The sequence below is a fragment of the Aulostomus chinensis genome, chromosome 20 (assembly GCF_037954235.1).
Source record: "Aulostomus chinensis isolate RoL2024-O1b breed Wild chromosome 20, RoL_Achi_v1.0, whole genome shotgun sequence".
NCBI lineage: Eukaryota > Metazoa > Chordata > Actinopteri > Syngnathiformes > Aulostomidae > Aulostomus > Aulostomus chinensis.
In genome coordinates this window covers 25,152,038-25,173,664 of record NC_141339.1, presented here as the reverse complement: position 1 = coordinate 25,173,664, position 21,627 = coordinate 25,152,038, and the positions used below count along the sequence as shown (strand labels likewise).

General features: G+C 48.9%; 1 protein-coding gene across 2 annotated transcripts; it reads right to left on the bottom strand.

Moving 5' to 3' along the window:
* Nucleotides 1-133: 133 nt before the first annotated feature.
* On the bottom strand, nt 134-21,023 carry LOC147243451 (rho guanine nucleotide exchange factor TIAM2-like). 2 transcript variants are annotated; one of them, XM_086189473.1, is made up of 23 exons: nt 20,936-21,023; nt 19,208-20,279; nt 17,909-18,392; nt 17,500-17,675; nt 16,174-16,398; nt 15,707-15,892; nt 15,472-15,597; nt 14,390-14,455; nt 12,554-12,632; nt 9,306-9,395; nt 9,017-9,205; nt 8,814-8,890; nt 4,767-4,955; nt 4,610-4,678; nt 4,299-4,424; nt 4,108-4,216; nt 3,835-4,014; nt 3,607-3,725; nt 3,330-3,438; nt 2,990-3,048; nt 2,760-2,850; nt 2,541-2,628; nt 134-1,256 (listed from the first exon to the last, which is right to left on the bottom strand). In XM_086189473.1, exons 2-23 carry the CDS (start codon nt 20,261-20,263, stop codon nt 749-751), a joined length of 4,401 nt encoding a protein of 1,466 aa, XP_086045599.1. In that variant the 5' UTR covers nt 20,264-20,279; nt 20,936-21,023; the 3' UTR covers nt 134-748. The 2 variants fall into 2 exon arrangements, with proteins under 2 accessions (XP_086045599.1, XP_086045600.1); XM_086189474.1 differs by having other exon boundaries at nt 4,767-4,925.
* Between the last annotated feature and the right edge of the window lie 604 nt (nt 21,024-21,627).

The window sequence follows — 21,627 nt, the reverse complement described above, 5'->3', positions numbered from 1 at the left end:
AGAGGAAAATTCAACTCTCGACTGAAAAATCTGTACAACGTGAAGATGAAAGACGCTGCAGGTTCAGTCCAACCCTTGTTCCTGTGGTCACGTTTGGATCTGCTGTTGTTAGCAAAGTCAAACCCATTTGGGATTTGTGAAACCAAAAGTTTGCAAATGTAAAACTGGACTTGACCACCACACCAAAGTTTCCTTGCTGTTGAACTTGAGTGTCTAAAAGATGCAAGATGGCGAAAACCTTCTGAAGTCACAGTTCCTTTCTCATCGTATTTGTTTGACTTTCAATGAAAGAGTTTGTTTTAGTGTCAATAGTTTTGCTCTCAAATCGATGTTTTTGATGTAAACTTGTTCTGACAACACAACGAGGGAGGGAAACCAGCCGTTCTACAGTGACACCTTCATCCACGTACGGCGCCCGCGGCGTCGATTCAACCTCACAAACAAACAACTGCTTGTCTTTGCATTTTAAAAGTTTCATGTTGTTCTTTGTGTTGTGATGTTGGAATGAAATTCAGATTTTCAGATATTCTCAAAAGACTCCAATTTCAGTCTAGGTTGGATTTCTTGTAAACTTTGTACTTGATATTTTCAGTTCTAATGGAAGACGGTCCATGGCATCATGGGAAATGTATGATGCACTTCATTTTTAAAAATACATGCCAGAGTGGGAACCAAAGAAGTCAAAAACCAGCTTGATGCGTTGAACTAATTCAGGCTTTGCGCATGTTGGCATGTTAGCATGTTAGCTTTAGCCCTGTAACGTGGGAACAACCGTCTTCTGAAGTCCCAGCATGGCGTCATAGAAACAGTCTTCATTGATCATCGATGTCATGCTCTGGACACTGAACTCTCTCTCCAGGACGCCGCTCAGGTCCAGCGAGTCTCCCGCTCCGGGGCTCTGTCTCTTCTTGCTGTCTCGCCGCGGGTCCACATCCTCCTCGCTGAAGCTCAGGCTCTGCAGCTGAGCCTCCAGGTCACTGGTGAGGGAGCAGAGACGGCTCTTCTTTCCAGCGGCGCTGTGACTGGGTAGCAGCGGCTCTGAGCAGGTTTCCCCCAAGATAGACCTACAGGTCTTATCTGGCAACCGATGAAACCTCCTCTGGGAGTCAGAGAGGCATCGCCGCTCCTGCCGTCTCCTCCAGGGGTCGCCTCCGTAAGCTCTGGACATCCTGTCTGTCCTCCAGGAGCCGGCGGGCACTCTGTCTCGGAGGAGACAGCGCAGGACTCGCAGCACACTGGCCTTTGTCTCCAAACCTCTGAAACACACCAGGAATCAACTTTCAATGTTGGACTGAATCATTTAGCGCCCCCCAGTGGCTGGTTGAAGTAGAGTCGCTTGATCATCAGGGAGTCATTTGCCCTGTCAGTGTTCACACATCAAAGGGTCCTCAGGTCAGCAACATCAGACGCATGAACCAATTTTTAAGACAAAGTTTACAGTTAATTGCCAAGACGTATTTGCTCATCGCTGCCCCAAGTGGCGGAACGATGCAGGTGGGAGTCAAGTCAAGAGTTGCTTCCATGGGTGATGTTTAGTTTTCAGATGGAACTCACGGTGAAGATCTCTGCAGACGATTGTAGTCAAGGTGGAGGTTCACGTCCAGGCTTCAGACAGCTGATTGATCGTCTCATGACAAATGGGAGGCGCTGAATTCTTCATGACAATTTTAGTCTTGTGTGGGCGGTTCCTCGCCACGGCCTCCATCTTAACTTGTTCTCTTCCAACATAGACCTCACCATCTCACACCACACGGACTATTAGCCTGCAGCTGACCAGCAGAGGTCACCATCATCACCGTCACCTCACCTCAGACACCCCCAGCCCACTGACCTCAGTCCCAACCCGACCCCTCCAGGTTGACACCGCCCTCATTATTCTAACCGACAGAAACTTACAGACAATCCGACCCCTCGGCGCTGGATGTTTTGAAGCTGCTTAGCTGCATGACTTCATCCAGCCGTCAGTCACCGGGTCAGCACAGCGGCAGCCAGGGGGCCCCTGGTGGGCGCCATCTGACGGCTGGCGTGGCTTTTCAGTGACACCTGGAGACTTTGATGGTTCTGATTGGACCTGATAAGATCTGACCGTAAGTTTAGTACCTCCAGCCTCATCTAGAAGACCTCCAGCTGTGCCACCATCTGAGTTCTGCTGCTCCAGAAGTCCTCAGACACTCATATTACTGAACCACTACAGAGAACATACAACGCAGAACCTCCGGGAACACACACTCTGACACAACTACACACTCAACTGTGCTCCAAGTTGTCATGGTTCTGGTTCTCTGACCAGCGTCCAGCCTGGTACCAGCTTCTCCTGCTCTGGTTCATCTCTGCACGCTGCCACGTGGAAACGCCATCAGGAGACAGGCACAGTTTGAAGTCGCAGCGCGATGCTAATGACGCTCAGCTGATTTTATGCTCTCATCGACTGTTTGGACCTTTTGTTGATTGATTTTGACCCTGAACTGCTAACTCTGCCTGAATGTGCTGCATGATGAGCTGACACATGCGGCGCTGCACCCACGAGGACGCGTCCTTACCTGCTGCACAGCTGGAACACCGTCTCTGGTCGTCCCTCCACCTCCGACCTGCAGTGAACCAGCTCCCACACACATGAGCGCTCCGACCCTTAAGACACACACGCACACACACACACACACACACACACACACCTGTCAGAGAGCACCTTGACACACATGATGTGAGGGAGACTCTATAAACTTTGACTTGCTGTGTCAGTGGTGCGACTGGTCTCTGACCTGTGATGCCGGCCGCTCTGACCTGCACCGCTGAAACTGGGATCAACCAGCGGAACCTGAAGGGGTCCGGATCAGCTGAGTAGGCACCGCTCTGTCCAACACAGGATTGGATTGTCAGTTGTTGTCAGCAGCCAATGCTTCCATCAACATGACAGAGGCGGCGGAGGATTCCTAGCCGCTACATAGCAACCACACCTGCAGTGGTGTCAACCTGGGCTTCGTAAACTCACCATCTTCTTCTTCAGCTTGCTGGTGTCCCGGTAAACCAGGATGACGGCTCGCTTGAACACTGGCAACAGATAAACAGTCGCCGTTCACCGAGCTGAACAATCAGAATCTGAGAAAGGAACTTTTATTCTTTACTGAATGTTAAATGCGAATGACTGCAGAGAAATGGAGAAATGGCAACAAGCACTGTCACCGCCAGGCCCACAGACGGGTTCTAGGCACCTCTCAGGAGGAACATCCAAGAACTTTCCTGGTATGTGAAGCACGATGTGAGTCTTTGGTGGAGAAATGACGTCACAAAGGTGTGTGTTGTTGTGTAATGGTAACAAGTATCCTTTGTACCAAAGAGTGTGAGCTCAGGTTCCTTCCTCAGACGTCCCAGACAAGGTAGAGGGTTCAGCCACACCGCCGACGAATGGACCAGGAACTCGCCCATCAAGATCTCTGTCACCTGACAGGAGAAACATCCAGCTTTTTTTTAACACATGTGACACATTGATGGTCGCTGGGATACGACAGCGTTTACAATGAAAAGTAGAAAATCCAGATGTCACCAGGAATGCGGATGATGTACATGACATAACGGCCCCCGTGAGTGGACGCACAGCCGCAGCGTCACCTGTTTGTCCGTGGCGCTCTGCTCGGCCACCAGCTGTTCGAACACGGCACCATAATCCTCGTAGATCTTCTGCATCTCATTGATGTGACTCGCCACTCTCTCCATGGCCCTCAGCGCCTCTGTGTGGATATGAGGAGGAATTACAGGCAGCCAGAGAGACAGGTGTGGTGCCGCTTGCGCCACCTGAAGGCCACAGGAGTCATTACCACCTCTGACCATGTGTTTTACCTGTCAGGTGTGTGTGTTCGGGGCTCTCAGCGTCCGTCAGGGACACCAGCTCTCTGAGCAGCAGAGGGTACTTCAGGACTCGCTGAACAGGTTTAATGAGGTACGACTCCAGGGTGGATGAGTGCTGATTGGTCGGGTTTCTGGCCTCCAGGAACTGCTTGAAGGCTCCGTCCGTCTTCGCTATCAAACAAGATTAAAACATTACTGTACGTTTGACTCCAGGAAACCTGCTGAATGAGGTATCAGCAGCAGCGGCGCCGTGGAAACACTCACCTCTCTCCAGAACCTTCTGGACTTTGATGTGGTTGGCACAGAAGCCGCTGTAAAGCTTGAAGTGGTCAGCGTAGTAGAGAAAAGATCCCCCCAGCGAGACGAGCAGTTTCTGAGGAGACAGGAAGCATCAGGCGAGCGTCTCGGCTGGAACGACTTGGGGTGGCTGGTTTGAGACCAGACGCGCTCCTCACCTTAAACTGCTCCGGCGTCTTCAGGCGGCTCAAGTTTGGACAGGAAGCGATTCTGTCCTCGAGCGTTTGAAGAAAAACCCTCTGGAAGTCTAACATCTCAGGCAGACTGCCGAACAGCGCCTCCATCTGGTGGGAGAGAGTTTCACATCTGTTCATCAACTGTAAAGACGGTTTTGCTACAAAGACAGGAGACCTGAAGCAGCAGCACAAGAGCAACTAACCACCAAAATCAAATGGTATCTTAGGCATCATTTGTAAATTTTGTTTTCTTCATTTTGAAGGTCATCAAGGACCCTGAGGAGGTCACTGACCTCGTCCCTGCTGAGGAAGGTCTCCGCCTGCAGCGGCGTCAGGTAGATGTCGAACAGACACACCAGGTCCTGAGAGGAGAGCGGCAAGACATGTTGACCTGATAACGCCATAACGCATCATGACATCACTCGACTGGTTTGAAAACATCTCACTGACCTTCACATAGGACTTCTCCGTGTCCACCAGCTCCTCGATGACTTTACGCAGCCGCTGACATACACTTAGGTGGGCGGGGCTTGTGGGCTGTAGCCTGGCTTCTTTGCCGTAAGGGTTCTGGGGAACCTCAACCGCGACTGCTCGGCCCTCTGGGAAGGTCTGGTAGAGTGAGCAGACCCGGTTCACGTTCTGATGATCAGAGAAGAGTCGTGAGAGTGAACGACTCTTCTGAGCCTGCACACGTCTTCAACTTTATTTTTGTTGCTGCTAATTTAGGATAATTCTTTGCTCATTAATTTTCAAATAAAAAATCATCACATGAAAAATGGAAAATTGTGACATCATCATATAACACAATCCTCTTCTCTGCCATAGTGGAACAAACAGGTTTACAGCCCTGGCCCCGCCTATCATTACTCCCATATTTGAGCGTGGCCGTGGCCCAAAGCTCCCTTCCATCAGATGACATCTAAAACCAAAAGCTACATTGTTCAACTGATTGATAAAATACTGCAACTCTGGATCCTCCACAGCTCCACCTTGTGGTTAAATTGTGTAGGACAGGTTTTTTTTTTACTGTCAGAAAGACAGTGGTTTGCATCAGCGACCTTCATCTCACCACCAACCCAAACTTCCTGTTTGTCAAAGATGGATGCAAATAAAACTCACGTTACATTTAGCATGTTTACCCGCCGCAGCTCACAGTGATCACTCACAAGCGTGCAGCTCGTATGGACAGACAGAAAACGCTCATTTGTTGTTGTTGATCAGCTGATGCTGAGAGATGTGACCTCGTCAGCAGAGAGCCAGCTGAGCAGCCGGAGGACGCCGCGTCACTCAGCCAGACGCCGCGTCACTCAGCCAGACTCCAAGTCACTCAGCCGAACACCACGTAACTCAGCCTGAAGCCACGTCCCTAAGCCGGCCGCCACGCCGTGACGTCATGCACATGAGAAGCAAAGGAGAGGAATCACCAGCAGCACGCTGCTGTTCGCGCTCATCTTTGCGTATTTGCGCTTCAACAAAGGACATCAGCTGATGCGGCCGCCCTGGTGTCATGAACACAAAGCTAAGAACACGACTCTGAGAACAGAAGCCTTCAATTCAGCTCAAAATTGTTGTTTGTCACAGACACAAAGAAATAAAACCACTGATTTCAAAATTCCGATGACCACAGTAATCTGGGCCAGAGGTCATTGCTGGGGGGCCAGCTTGGCCTGTGGGCCACCCCTTCCTAATGGAAGAAGGACAGCCAAGTGATGGCCCACAGCTCACACGGTTCCTCAAATGCAGCACGCAAGAATGCCACTCTTCAATACTTTATATTTACCAGCGGCTCACAGCCAACAGCGAGCCAGTGGCAGCCGGGGCAGCACACCACCTCCTCCATCACCCCAAAGAGATGCTTCACCAGGCCACCGCTGCTGGCAAAGGACCCCTCTCCTTCCTCCTCTTCCTCCTCCAGCGCCTCCTCATCTTCCTCAAGCGGCAGCACCCAGCACAGAGCACCCATGGCGAAAGAGTCGGGGGATGGGCACATCTCAGTGGAGGTCAGAAGGCGGAAGGAGGAGGTCAGGAACATCTACGAGTTGTCTCTGGTTCTGCTAGTGGACACCAGTAATCCCAGACTAACAGACGCTCCTGACAGACGGCGGATTAGCAGGCTGATCACATGTCACATGACTCCGGTGTCAGGGAGGATTGAGGGAGGAGGATCCGAGTTGAAGCTCCTGCTGGGTTCATCTGTCTCTCTCTCTCTCTTATGGATGTAGTTCAGACTTTCATATTAGGCAGTGGTCCCCAAACTACGGCCCGCGGGCCAGATACGGCCCGCCTCCACATTTGGCCCGGTCCCCTGAACAATACCAGAGACGCATTTAGATTTTTTTTCCACATATGTGTTTGTATTTGATAACAAAATTGATAACGAGCTATGAACTATTTTCATTATTGACAATTCAGGTGTGTTCACCAGGGCTGCAACGATTAGTCGACCTTGTCAACAAAAATCGATAATAGCAACAGTCGACCATGAATTCCATCGTCCACTGTTGCCGCCAGACGCGTTTCTCCAGCAGAGTGAGGCGTCTCTCTTGATTATCATCTCTGCCAGAGTCGCTCATGCGCGGTAGCGTCTCTCCTCTGACTGGGAACATCCAGAAATGGCGGCGTCAACATCAGGTACGCGCAACAGAACATCTAAAGTTTGGAGCCTTTCAGCCTGGATACGGAGAATAAAAAGACTACTAGCAACGGTTGCTAAGCAGACCTTGGTGTCATGGCGGTGATGCAGGAACATTTGAAGAAGCCGTCGGGCAGCTGAAGGAAGCGCAGTCTGACTCTCCTCGTGAGACTCAAGGGACATTCAAGCAGGACGGTTTTAGGACACATTGGACATTTTAGAAGCGTGTTTTCACTGTAAAAGAGAGCTCTGGCGTTTGAGACTGTGCCTGACAAACGTGTTTTAAATGAATGAACTCAATAAAAGATGTGTTTTTCTTTGAACCATCTTTCTTGTTTATTATCATTTGACACGTAATTTAATCAACTTCATGCTACATTTAAGAAAAAATAATAATTATCCCATTTGTCGACTAATCGTTTCAATAGTCGGTGACTAGTCGACTGTTAAAAAAGTCATTAGTTGCAACCTGAATGTTCACACCAAACAAGAATGTGAATTTTCACGTCGCTTTATTATGATTATTATTATTATTATCATTATTTATATTATTTATTCATATAAAGAAACGTGAAATTCCCATTCATGTTTGGTGTGAACTCAGTCAGTCAGTCTCTATTTCTTACACCCATAGAACGTGACATTCTAGTCCACCCTCCTGCAGTCTGTGCTCCTATCTGGCAACCCCAGGAAAAAAACCCTGGACCCGAACCCAGAGAGGGTTATTAGGTGGTGTGGCTCTCTGGAAAACAAGACATTTTTACCTTGAGGCACCCCTGCGATCGCCACACTTTCTCTGTTCCAAACTGCCCCCGGCCCCCATCAGAGAAAGGGAAGTTAAGTGGCCCTCGCAGGAAAAAGTTTGGGGACCCCTGGTTTAAGGGTTAGATGGAGAAGCTGACCTTTGACCTTCTGGAGATAAAGTTATGTACATGATCAAGTCACAGTGACCCTTGACCTCCAGTTTCAAGGATTCAAGGATCTTTATTGTCATACCACTCACATTTCCATGTTGATGGACCGAAAATTGAACTCGGGATAGCAAGAGATAGAATAATAGAGAGAGTAGAGAACAGAAAGGTATTTACAGAGGGTTATATAGATGGACATATATATATATATATATATATATATATATATATATATATATATATATATATATATATATATATACATATCTATATCTATATGTCTAGAAATCTATCTATCTATATATGAATGTATATATAGATATATATGTATGTATGTATGTATATATATACATATATATACATACATATACATACATATATATGTATATATGTATGTATATATATGTATGTATGTATATATACACATATATACATATATACACATATATATACACACATATATACATATATATGTATATATATGTGTGTATATATATGTATATATACATATATACACACATATATACATATATATACATATATACACACATATATATATACATATATATACACATATACATATATATACACACATATACACACACATATATATATATACATATATATACATATATATACACACATATATATACACATATATACACATATACATATATATATACACACATATATATATACACATATATATATATACACATATATATACACACACACATATATATATATACACATATATATACACACACACATATACATACATATATATATACATACATACATACATATATATATATATATATATATATATATACACATATACACATATATATACACACACACATATACATATATATATATATATATATGAATTCAGTTCAGTCCCAAAGAGCATAACCCAGGTTTCATGTTGAGGTGACACAGACCACCGCTCACCTGCTCGCTGCCCCCACATATCCTCGCCATGACATCATTGAAGAAAGGAGGTGGGACATCATCATCAGGAGATGAGTCTGTGACATCACGAGATCATGTGGTTAAAATTAAAAATCTCATTAAATAGCTGTAAGAATCCCTCTTCTGCGTAGCGTGATGTCAGAATGATGATGTCATGAACTGGAATGGCAGTGTCATGATACCTGCAGTCCAGAATGGGTGGGTGGGAGGTGGGGGTGGCGGCCGGCAGGGGTCAGCGAGGTCAGGTGACTGGTCTCTCCTGAGCAGCAGCTGCAGCTCCAGATGGCTGAAGAGACCCTGCATCAGGTCCAGGTCCAGTCCCGACACCAGAGCCCCATTCACTGCCACAACCTCGTCTCCGGCCCCAAGGCCTGATGGGAAACAGACAAGAGGTGTGGAGTTCGCCATTGAATTGATGATGTAAACATGAGAGAAATCAGACCATAGAAACAAACGTTTGACTTGTTTGACCTTCTGCGGCCGGAGGTCCCAGTGGGTCGACATGGCTGATGTAGACGTGAGTCTTTCCTGCCGCGTCCACATGACCCGTCACAGCGAAACCTGCCAGGGCATCAGGATGGTGACGTTAATCGCTTGGTTTATTTGTGATGACATCACGACTCAGAACCCAACCCTGTGATGATGGGGAATTTGGTCCTGTTTGTTCTGGACACCATCAGAGTACTAGAACCACATGAGACGATCATGGTAAATGGACTCACTTTATACAACACTTTTCTACCTCAGCGGCACTCAAAGTGTCGTCTCATTCACCCGTTCACACTCGCTGATGGTGGAGCTGCCATGCAAGGCGCCGCTAACTACTGGGCCTCACACAGCGGTGGCAGGTGACGGAGCAGTGAATGAATGAAATATTTGTGCCCAAGAAAAACACGGATGCACTCTGTTTTACCAACGACGCGACGCCTGACATCAGGGAAAATCGTGACGCTGCTGCTGCTGAGCATCCAACAATGACACCTCATCATACTCACAGGAGCCCTCCATGTGGCCGAACCAGAACCTGAGCTCCTGGAACTGGACTTTATTGAGCTGCTAAACAAAGTTGGACGTCTGAATGTGAAGGTGTTTATCAGCGGCCCTCCAGCTGGACGAGGAGATGAGAGGTTCAGCCGGCTGATGATGATTGACAGGTGGCTCAGAGATACCTGTGCCGCTCAATCAGTGAACCTCATTGACAATTTCAACATTTTGTGCGAACCCAGGCACCTTTAGGACCGATGGACTCTGCCTTAATAAGTCGGGAGTACAGTTGTTGAGCTCCAACGTATTTTATTTTGTGCATGGGACACCAGCAGCCCCACTCTCTGTCTCGCCAGTGCCAAGGACGAGCGGCGAGACAACCCAAATCAACAGATGAGACGAGAACAACTGCTACTGCCAGAGATGAAGACTGACCAGGAAAGACAGGCTTTGACGTCAGCATCAACCCCCCAGCAAGAGGAGCCTCCCCCGGCCCGAACAGGAGACCCCACCCACCCGTCCACTCTCCATTCAGTCATGGATGTCACCGACAGGATGAACAATCTTGTCAACACTAGAACCCAACAGAACCACCACCAAATCCCATATGTTCTCCTCTCAGCCTCCTCCATCATCCAGCCCCTCCGATTCCACCGCGCAAAACAACCATCAACTAAATCTCACCGAGCCCCTCTTCCACCCATGAATCGTCCGATTTGTGAGTCTGACTGATGTGTGGGGCTCCAGTTTTTTGCTCTAACTCAGGTTACAATTGGTCACCAACACGGTAACCCACTGGACTTAGTGATAACACCTGAATTAAACATCTGTACCGTCCCAGTGACCGAGTTAGCAGTTACCAGCTGATCATCACTGTGTATTTTTGAGGCTGAGAAAACCTCAACTAGAACTAAAAGGGAACTTGTGGTTCAGAAGAGGTTCCTAGGTGACAAAGCTGAGGCTGTCATGACATCATCAGGGAGACGGCTGGGGACTCCAGAGCTCGCGCGCTTCTTCAACAACAAAACAAGCTCAGTCAGAGGCAGCATTACGACAGGTGCACACACAGAAGACCTTCAACCCTGAAATGTAACCATGGCAACAGTCTCCTGTGTCACACTAAGTGTGCTTTGCAAAACTGTCACTGAATGCAACTCCTCGCCCTCATGCAGTGAACCTGAACCCGCAGAACTCTTTAAATGGGTGTTCGCTCGCGTCTCCAGTCATGAGCTGCATATCAGAAACACACCTCTTCAAACAGCCGTCGTCCAGGTGCCTTCAAAATGGCGGCTGTAAGACCGTTCTGAAAGAAAGCAAACCTAGATCGGCGTGTGAGACTGACTACAGGCCAATGTCCAACCTTCCATTTGTGGCTGTGGTGCAGCCTCGCTCCATCACTGTTCTCACTGCACACGCTGCTATTCCATGACATCACAATGTAGGTTTCCATAGTTACGCAGATGATACACAACTGCATATACCTGCAGACCCAAATGATGCTGCAGCTGCTCACACCATCACCAATCGTCTACTGGCAATAAACAAACGGATGAGCAATGACTTCTCAAGAAACGAGGATAAAACTGAAGTTCTGCTCGTCGCACTATTTAGTAATCTGGGGGATTCGAACGCCGAGCACCAAACCTGGGGTCCCAAGTCTCGGTTTATCTGAGGTTCAGGCCGGAGCTGCGGCTCCCACATTAACAAGGTGACCGAAACATCCTTTTTCCACCTCAGAAACACAGCAAAGGTGCGGCCGCTCGTAAACCGAACAAATGCTGAGAAACGGATTCACCCTTCACCTCAAGTAGACTCAAGGACTGTGATGCACTTTTTACTGGCCTCCCGACAAGAAGCACTGAGACTCCAGCTCATCCCAAACCAAGGACAGAACACATTCGTCCAGGTGTCGATGCCCTGCTCCGGCTTGCTGTACCTTTCAGAGCTGAAGGTAAGGTCCTCCTCCTTAAAGCCCATATGTGGAGGGGCCACGCTCCATTGCTAACTCCCTCGTTGGCTACACGCCCTCTAGAACACCGCCATCATCTGCTGCTGGTTTGCTGAGGATCCCGGCAGCAGCAGTAGACGGTCGGTGTCGCAGCCTGACTGTGGCTCCACCCATGAACGGCCTCCACCTTTTCCACTCCTTTAATGAACGTTGTTCTTGCTGCACTTTTATCTATGAATTTAATTTCACTTTTCTTTATCTTATTTTATTGCTACGTTTTACTTCCCTTTTAATTTGTTTTCTTCATTACTGTGATTCTTAATACGCTGTTCTGACTGATCATACATGATCTTTTAATAGCTTTAATTTTTACTGCTATTTACCTGATTTTATGATCCTGATTTGTGATGTTTTTCTAGCATTTCAATCTTTCTGTAAAACACTTTGATACAATTTCTTGGATGAAAAGTGCTGTACAAATACATTATTATCACTATTACTATTATTACTATTACTATTATGATTATTATTACTATTATTACTATTATTACGACTATTATTATTACTATTACTATTATTACTACTATTATTATTACCATTATTATTATTACCATTATTATTACAATTATTACTATTTTTATTACTAACCCTATCTGAATCTCTGGTGATGATTCGCAAAACCCGAACCCACCACATGATCACTCGTTCAAACGTGCGTCTGACGCTTCGACCCTGAAGAGACGTTGAGGTTCTGACAGTGACGTAGTGTGTGATGTCATTTTCTCACCCAACTCCTGCGCTACGTCCTGGCGGCAGACTTGCAGAGTGAATACATTAACATCTGAGATTCGCTGCTCGCCAGGAACCTGACGGAGACACCAGGAGTCAGGTTATCATGTCATCGTGTCATCATGTTATTGTCTCATCAAGTCACCGTCTCATCATGTCATCGTCTCATCATGTTATCGTCTCATCATGTTATTGTCTCATCAAGTCATTGTCTCATCATGTCATCATGTCATTGTCTCATCGTGTCATCGTCTCATCATGTCATCGTCTCAACATGTCATTGTCTCATCATGTCATCGTCTCATCGTGTCATCGTCTCATCGTGTCATCATCTCATCCTGTCATCGTCTCATCATGTCATCGTCTCATCATGTCATCGTCTCATCATGTCATCGTCTCATCGTGTCATCGTCTCATCGTGTCATCATCTCATCATGTCATCGTCTCATCATGTCATCGTCTCATCGTGTCATCATCTCATCATGCCATCGTCTCATCATGTCACCGTCTCATCATGTCATCCTGTCATCGTGTCATCATGTCATTGTCTCATCATGTCATTGTCTCATCGTCTCATCATGTCGTCGTCTCATCGTGTCATCATCTCATCATGTCATCGTCTCATCATGTCATCGTGTCATCATGTCATCGTCTCATCATGTCATCCTGTCATCGTGTCATCATGTCATCGTCTCATCATGTCATCGTCTCATCGTGTCATCATCTCATCATGCCATCGTCTCATCATGTCACCGTCTCATCATGTCATCCTGTCATCGTGTCATCATGTCATTGACTCATCATGTCATTGTCTCATCATGTCATCGTCTCATCATCTCATCATGTCATCGTCTCATCATGTCATCGTCTCATCATGTCACCGTCTCATCATGTCATCGTCTCATCATGTCACCGTCTCATCATGTCATCGTCTCATCATGTCACCGTCTCATCATGTCATCGTCTCATCATGTCATCGTCTCATCATGTCACCGTCTCATCATGCCATCGTGTCATCATGTCATCGTGTCATCATGTCATCGTGTCATCATGTTATCGTCTCATCATGTTATCATGTCATCGTCTCATCATGTCATCGTCTCATCATGACATCATCTCATCATGTCATCGTCTCATCCTGTCATCGTCTCATCATGTCATCGTCTCATCATGTCATCATGTCATTGTCTCATCATGTCACCGTCTCATCATGTCACCGTCTCATCATGTCATCGTGTCATCATGTCATCGTGTCATCATGTCATCGTGTCATCATGTCATCGTCTCATCATGTCATCGTCTCATCATGTCATCGTCTCATCATGTCATCGTCTCATCATGTCATCGTCTCATCATGTCATCGTCTCATCATGTCATCATCTCATCATGTCATCGTCTCATCATGTCATCGTCTCATCATGTCATCGTCTCATCATGTCATCATGTCATCGTGTCATCATGTCATCGTCTCATCATGTCATCGTCTCATCATGTCATCGTCTCATCATGTCACCGTCTCATCATGTCACCATCTCATCATGTCACCGTCTCATCATGTCACCGTCTCATCATGTCATCGTCTCATCATGTCATCGTGTCATCATGTCATCGTCTCATCATGTCATCGTCTCATCATGTCATCGTCTCATCATTCACGTTGATTTTCATTTCACCAAATCAGGCTAGAAAATATGAAAGCAACACATACAAGGGTGAAGTCATGATGGAATCAGCTGAGCACTGCACTCATGTGACCAGCATCCAGGTCACATGAGTGTGGAGTCATAATTCCACCAAAAACTGAACTGGCATCAATGTTAAGCAAGAAACTCACATGAAGAGCTGGTGGACTGCCTGCAGAGGGCGCCACCTCCCTGAGTCTGGTCACACATGCCTGCCTCTGGACACACACACACACAGAGTTCAAAAACATTCAAACACAAACTTGCTCATTTAAAGATTTAAGTCCATTTCTCACACCAGCAACTGTCTAAGCGTTGTTTGTTGAGATGAATCCCGGGCTGTGATTGGCTGAGCGTCACTGGCTACCCTTACAAACCCTGATATTCACAGCACAACAATGTCTGATTTGGAGTCCAGATGGATTTTCATCCTTCTTCCAAATTGAGCTCTTTCTAGTTCAGACGTGGGATAATCTGGAGGGGGTTTTCAAGCAGTTTGTGTCACATGGCCTCGCGCCTGTTGGTGCGTGCTGGCTTCATGCTCCCAGGTAGACTGCTAACAAGGACAACTCGTCTAACCTCCTCAAATACATTCAAAGTCTGAAACATGTCGTGATGAAGTCGTTCAACAGCAGAATGACCCTCGGCAACTTCCTCCTCATCCATGGACGTTCATCAAGAGGAATTCTACTGGAACCGATCGTAACGTGGAACACTTTCACCAGCCAGGAGGGAAACGATGACATCAGCCAACGTTAGCTCCGCCCTTCATCTTTCTGACAAGTCCATTGAGTCTGAGTTTTCACGGCAGCATGTTAACAGCAACCCGACGGCATTTATGCAGACGCTTTATGACGACTCAGCAGCTTTACAGCTCTGATCCAGTTGGGCTTCACTGGATGTGAGACATGTGTGATGCATTAGCACATGCTTCACTACATTACCCACAACACAGCCTGACTGCCAGTGAGGCTTGCTAGCCTCCAGCTGCTTCCTAACTCCACATCGGCTCAAGCGAAAGCATCAGTGACATCATCAGCTCCGCCAGCAACAAACAGCAGTTTACTTTCACATGTGACACCTGGAAACATGGCAGTGTGGGGAAGGAGGAGGACACGTGAAGCAGAAGCAGCTGCAGGTTGAAGGAAGTCAGATTTCAAAAGGCACCCTATTCAGTCACAGCGCTGATTTTTGTACAAAAAAAAAAATCAAGGGCTTCAGCGCAGCATGTCACCTGGTGCCTGCAGCGTCCGCTCGGTCCATCCAATGTCCTCAGAGAGTATGGCAGCCCTCGCCACCGAGGGTTTCCAGCTGATGACAGCCGCCGCCCCCTCAGGGTGGCCTCATCTCGACTGCACACCTAAGAACAGCATCCGTCAAAGAGTTCTGAACTTCGACTGTGTCAGGCTGATACAAATACTTCCTTTTCTTGTGGATGCATGCTGGGAAACTACGGCGGCGGATCTCACCAGAGCGTGGAAGGAGGACACTGAGAAGACGCCCAGACGTCCCAGCATGCTCTTGGAGGGCCGGCTGGCCACGGCGAGGAGGCTCTTGGGGTTAGGCAGCTCACTGCCCTGCAGGCTCGCCAGGTAGCAGCGCAGCCGGAACACATCCAGGTTCAGTTTCTCCAGGTTCTGCTCCCACTGCTGGATCTGAACCCAGAGAAGTCACCATTACCCACAATGCTTCATTCTCACAGCATGACAGCACATTCAGTCTACCTGGGACCAATCACAGAGCCTTGAGCCACACCCTTGTTACCTGGAGCCTGATAGAGCTGGAGGCTCACACACACACACACACACACACACACACACACACACACACACTCACAAATGGAGGAGAACTCTCATTCGGCCCCTAAAAGCTCTGCCACCATGCCACCACCTGCACAGGACTCTGAGGAGAGCTGACCCCGTGACGCTCCACCCACCTGGCTCTCCACCGCCTTCCTGCTCTTGTGCTCTTTGATGATTGACAGCTGCAGCTCTGCCATCTTCTTCATCTTTCCATCGATGTCGATCTTGTGCAGCAGCGAGCGGCTCTGGCAACGCAGGAAGCGCAGCGTGTTGTCCTTCCCCTGACGCCGCGCTTGCTGGGCAGCGCTGGCCGAGTGGATCGCTGTCACCCAGTTCTCCAGGTCAGTCTGGTTGGTGGCCTGGAAGGAGGACGAGACGGGCGAAGTCGCGTTCAGCTAACAGACATTTAACTTATTAGACGAGAACAAGACAAACCTGGTGAGACTTCAGACACATTAGACAATCAAGTCTTCTGGCAACGAAACATTTCATGACACCGCTGTGCTTGAGGAAGGAAACGTTAACCGTCACACTGTCGTAAACACAAACATTTGCTGAGGTAATTGCCTGCAAGGTGTCACGCCCGCCATTACGGAGCCTTCACCCTCCATCTCCAGCTCCTCCGGGGACCTGGGGAAGGAGCTGATTCGTCTCAGTCAACGCTGGACAGCTGAGTGGCAACAACACAAAGTGCTTTCTGAGCTCGTAAACGTGAGACAAGAGTGTGTTGAAGTGGACCACAAATATGTTTCCACTACTTTTGTAGCATTGCGACCTTTGACCCTGCCAGTGCTGGTTGTCATTTGAAGATGCTTAGACCGAGACACAGCCGGAGTTCACACCTGCTAAAGGAGCCGGCTTCCCCAGCGTCCGATCCGAGCCTCTACATCTAATGATTTGCATCATTTCTTCCGTCTTCTTTTTCGTCTCCTGTCCAAACTCTGCCGCTCCGCTCCGCATCAGGCGAGTGTTTCATGCATGTGTCGGGGAGGCAGCACTGGCAGGAAATGCTCACACCAACGCTGTCATTACCAAGTCAAACATCTTTCAGGACTCTGCATGTCCACAGGCCCCAACGGCTGGGAGTTGAGAGAAGCTGCAAGTTCTCCAACACTCCTTCATCGGCTCGCCTCCACGTCCAGAGCCACAGCCGAGGAAAGGAAGGCAGCCAGCGATCGATTCAGCTTTGGAAAGAACCGCACATTTCCTGAAAACCCCAACCAGGACTGACTGACCGACTGAACCTGGATGGTGGCCAGGGTTTCAGTACCTTCAGGAAAGTACCTGACTATTTTAAATATAAAATAATCAGTAGAAGAAACTGGAAACGAGAATCGTTGTCATGATCCACAAAATCCACGATAAATGTCCGTCTCGTGTCAGTGAGGATGCTGGCATGTCGGAGTCACCACGAGAACAGAACTGGCCGTACGTTCCATCCATGTGCGTCTTCCTCTCACCTGGAACAGGTAGACGTCTCCGTAAGCGTTGCTGAGACAGAAGACGTGCTCCCTCCTGGGGTGTTCAGGGACGCCCTGGACAATGCTGTCGTCGGCCATCAGGGCGTAGCGTGGAGACAGCTTGTGCTCGGCACCGCCGTTCTTCACGTATGTTTCATAAAACAGCAGAGAGCAACCTGGCAAGACACCACAACATCATCACTTGTCACATCCCTGGGGCTGAAAGTTTAAAGAGACCACGCCCCCTTCAGAAGAGCACTGCATTGCTGACCAATCAGTTTTTATATTCTAATTACACGCTTCGGATACATGTTAATAAATAACCTTGAAGCATCAGTTTGTTACATCTCAACTTTTTCTTTGTCTATTGTGTTTCCCTGCTCTATGAGGTCACGGCGGCGTGGCGTACCCTTCAGTGTGACCCAATAGTGCCTCCAGCGGCGCCGGGCCACCAGCTCCAGCTTCCTGTCCTTGTTGACGGTCATGAGAGGCTTAAACGAGAGCCGGCCAACCCGCCGCACCACGCCCTGCTCCTTCTCCATCATGATGTCCAGCTGCTCCCTGCCACCCCTCCCCCCGTCCATCTCCTCCTCCTCCTCCTCCTCCTCTTCATCACCACCATCATCATCATTGTCATCATCGTAATCATCACCATCGCCCTCTGACGGCTCGGTCCAGCTGCAGCCCATCTCCAGCTCATGCATGAAGTTCTGGTAGATGTCCTGCCGCTGGGCGTCACCGCTCTGGTTCTGGTTCAGGCTTCTGGTGGAGACACAGGGGGCCAGAGAGAGCTGTTTCTGGTTCTGGTTCTGATTCATGGCATGTAGAGGGTTGCAGGACCACAAGGTGCTGGCGTCCGGTCTGTTAATGAAACCCTCGTTGCTGAGCGGCTCCTGAAGAGAAACCAGACAAAAGGTCAGACTGACCACGACACCGTGATGTCATCACAAGCTTGATCCCAAGAGAACTCAACAGGTGCAAAATTGTGCTCGTGGTGAAGGAACCGAGATCCCAGAGAACCACCTGGACGTTCCTCCACTCCTGGTCTCTGGACTACATCGGGAATCAAACCTGAGGCACACTGATTTTAACGGCACCCAAGTGAGCAGGTGTAAAGGTAACATTCCTACGCTGGGACTGCGCCCTGTCACTTCCTGTTTACAATCAGCAGGACGAGCTCACTTCCTGTCCCAGGAGTGTTTGGAGCCAGTCGGACCGCCACATGGAGCAAAACCTCAGGTTGATCAACGGCTACTCTGATGACCATCCTGCTGCGCTGAAGACTCACGCCCTCAAATCCATGTGCACGTTTGACATCTTAAACGGAGGCCATTTGCTAAGAACTGGAAAACTTTAACACTTCCTGTATTATTTGCACAAAATGTGTTGAGTAAATATGAAAAAATGACTAAATCTATACATTTTTAACCCAAAAATTACATTGTATTCATAATTGCAACGCTTCGGACCGAATTACCACAGCAGCGCCACAAGAAGAGCAAAGGCCATAAACCAAATGTTGGTTGACGTGGTGACGGAGTGAGGAAGTGAGAAGTGGATCAGGAACCACGTCTCCAGCCAGAACCATCAGAATAGACTGTGAGCAGATTCTTATGCCAGGAAGTGGGAGGAGCTTTGACGCACAAAAAGAGAGAATCCTTTGGAGTTTGCTGACTTCCTGTCACATGCCCATACACATCCGTCTCACCTGGATCCGCCTCTTCTTCCGGCTCAGACTCCCCGTCCAGTCACTCAGTTGTCTGATTCGGCTCTTCAGAAAGTCTTTGCGATTGTTCCTGGGGGGGGCGGTGGAAGCAACACTAAAAGGCTCCGCCCTGCAGTGGGGTAGTGTGTAGGAAGTGTATCGCTGCACGCCTCCTCCCCCTGACCCCTCTTCCATGATGACATCATCCAGCGCCGTTGAGGAAGTGGAGGCAGTCCTAGGAGACTGAGGGGTCGTGGGGAAGGCAGGTAGCGGGCTGATGCCGGTGTAAATACTGTCCACTGATGTCACACTTAAGTCTCTTCGCTCCGGTTGGAGGATCACCGAGTCGCCGATGCCGCTGTCCTCCGTCCGCCCGGTGGAGCAGCTGGTGTACTGGGCGGTAGAGGTGAAGAGGGCGCCAGAACCTAATCCTGGAGAAACGTCATCCGCCGGAGCTGAGAAGAAGGTGTGGCTGGCGCCTGTCTCCACCGTGTGGGTGGAGGAATAGGTGGCATACCCACTGCTGTCATCCACACTCTCACCACAGGTGAACACGCTGTCAACCAGCTCGATGGCGTTCCCCCATGGCGAGTCGTACCAAGAGTCTTCGGAGCTGAAAGAGCTGCCCTTGCTGGTACGGAGGGAGGGCTCTTCCGCCGGGGCGGTGGCAGGGATGGCGGCGTGGCCCTGCGTCTCTACTGGCATGACCCTGGCATTGGAGAACTCCACACGCATGCTGCCATCTTTGCTAAGCAGCACTTTGGGGCTGCCGCCACTCTCAGAGTTTCCCGCACCAAACGGACTCCTGTACCTTGGAGGAGCTCCATCTGTCGGGTCGGTGCCTCCTCTGACTCCATCGGATGCATGCTCGTACTGCCAGGAGTTGAATGGCGAGCAGGCAGTGTCTTGGAAGGGGTGGCTCCTCCCCAGACTCCTGCTGCCTCCCTGGATGCTCTTCCACCAGCTGCGAGCTGACGGCACCGCGTCCTTTCGGGAGGAGAACCTGAGCGAGCAGGAGGCAGTTGAGATGGCGCTGGTGTGACTGTCGGCGTTTCCCATCGCAGCCTGGAAGGATCTGTAATGATGACATCATCAAAGAGAGAACACTGATTTAAACTTGAGTTTAAATGTTTTAGCCTCTAGCAGGAATGAAGATGAGGAATTGCACCATTTTATTTTGCCAAAAAAGAAAAGAACGACATCCCAGTTTTCTACCATAGGGGGCGCTGTTGAGGGTCATATGATCGAGACAAGCACCCAGCAGAGCCAGAGCAGCTAGCAGCGTTAGCTATCCCAGTAACATGCTGGTCACTATGAGGGGAATAAAAATATTTAATATCAACAATAACCATTTGAACAGCTTTTTTCACCTTCTGGTCTACAAAGTTTGTATTTTGATGGAAATGACTAAAGTTTTACGTGAAACTAAAATAACAACGGACGAATTAGGAACCAAACCAGTTCCTTTCCTCCTGCAGGTGCTGGAGCTGTGGGCGCGCGGATCACCGCGATCCTTCACCGGGATTCTGGGGTCGATTTATGATGCCTGCGATGTGACGGGAGTTGGTGGGGATGTCAAACACTGAACTTCCGAACTGTTGGAGACAATAGCGACCAGAACCAGGACCGCGCGAGGCTCCGAAGCTCGTCACACGCGAACTTTCCTCAGGACGGTACCAGCCGCGGGTTCGAGCCCTGAGTACTGACGGTGATGAAGAAGAAGAGTTTTACCGTTCAGGGTTGATCCTCGGGGCGCCCGCAGCCTCCTCCGTCCCGCCGCGTCTCCGTCACGACTGAAGCTGCTCGTCCCCCTCCCTCCCTCTCTCTCTCTGTCCCTCCCTCCCTCTCCAGTGTCTGTGTCGTTTGCTCCACTCCTCATCTGTGTGTGTGTGCGTGTGTGTGTGTGGGGTTTTTTTTGGGGGGGGGGGCGGGGCTTCAACACAGTTTCTTTTTGTACCCCCCCCTTCAAAGCTCCATGACGTCTCCGCTCAGGCTCTCTCCCTCCCTCCTCCCTCCCTCCCCCTTTCTCTCCTGTTTATTTTGGTTTTCTTCACAGTTCTTTTCTCTGTGTCTTGTGTTCCTGCTCCGGCGGCTCCACCCCCCAGGACCGGACGTCCTCCTCCTCCTCCTCCTCCTCCTCCTCTTCACCTGTGAAAGTGTTCCTCACTATCGTGTCAGGTCAATTTCTCTGAGCAGGAAATAAATCCGGCCTACTAATGGATCTGCTGCGTCATCGCCTCATCAAACAATCTGCCTCCATCAGCCTCCATCCTTCTGCCACTCATGGGGGAGACTCCAGGGACTCATCTCATCTACGGGTGTTTACAGCAAACTCGGCAAGTCATGTGACTCGTCTGACTTGAATCCAGAACCACAGTCGACCACCATAAATCCACCACTGAAGAAGAGCAGAGCCCTGACTT

Bases quoted from the DNA above. Each gene is read 5' to 3' on its own strand.
- LOC147243451 (XM_086189473.1), bottom strand. From the start codon at position 20,263: ATGGGAAACGCCGACAGTCACACCAGCGCCATCTCAACTGCCTCCTGC. The intron at 4,956-8,813 runs GTGAGCGGTGGT...TCTGATCATCAG, and splicing joins TATGTGGGGGCAGCGAGCAG to AACGTGAACCGGGTCTGCTC. The intron at 2,851-2,989 runs GTGAGTTTACGA...TGTGTTGGACAG, and splicing joins GCAAGCTGAAGAAGAAGATG to AGCGGTGCCTACTCAGCTGA.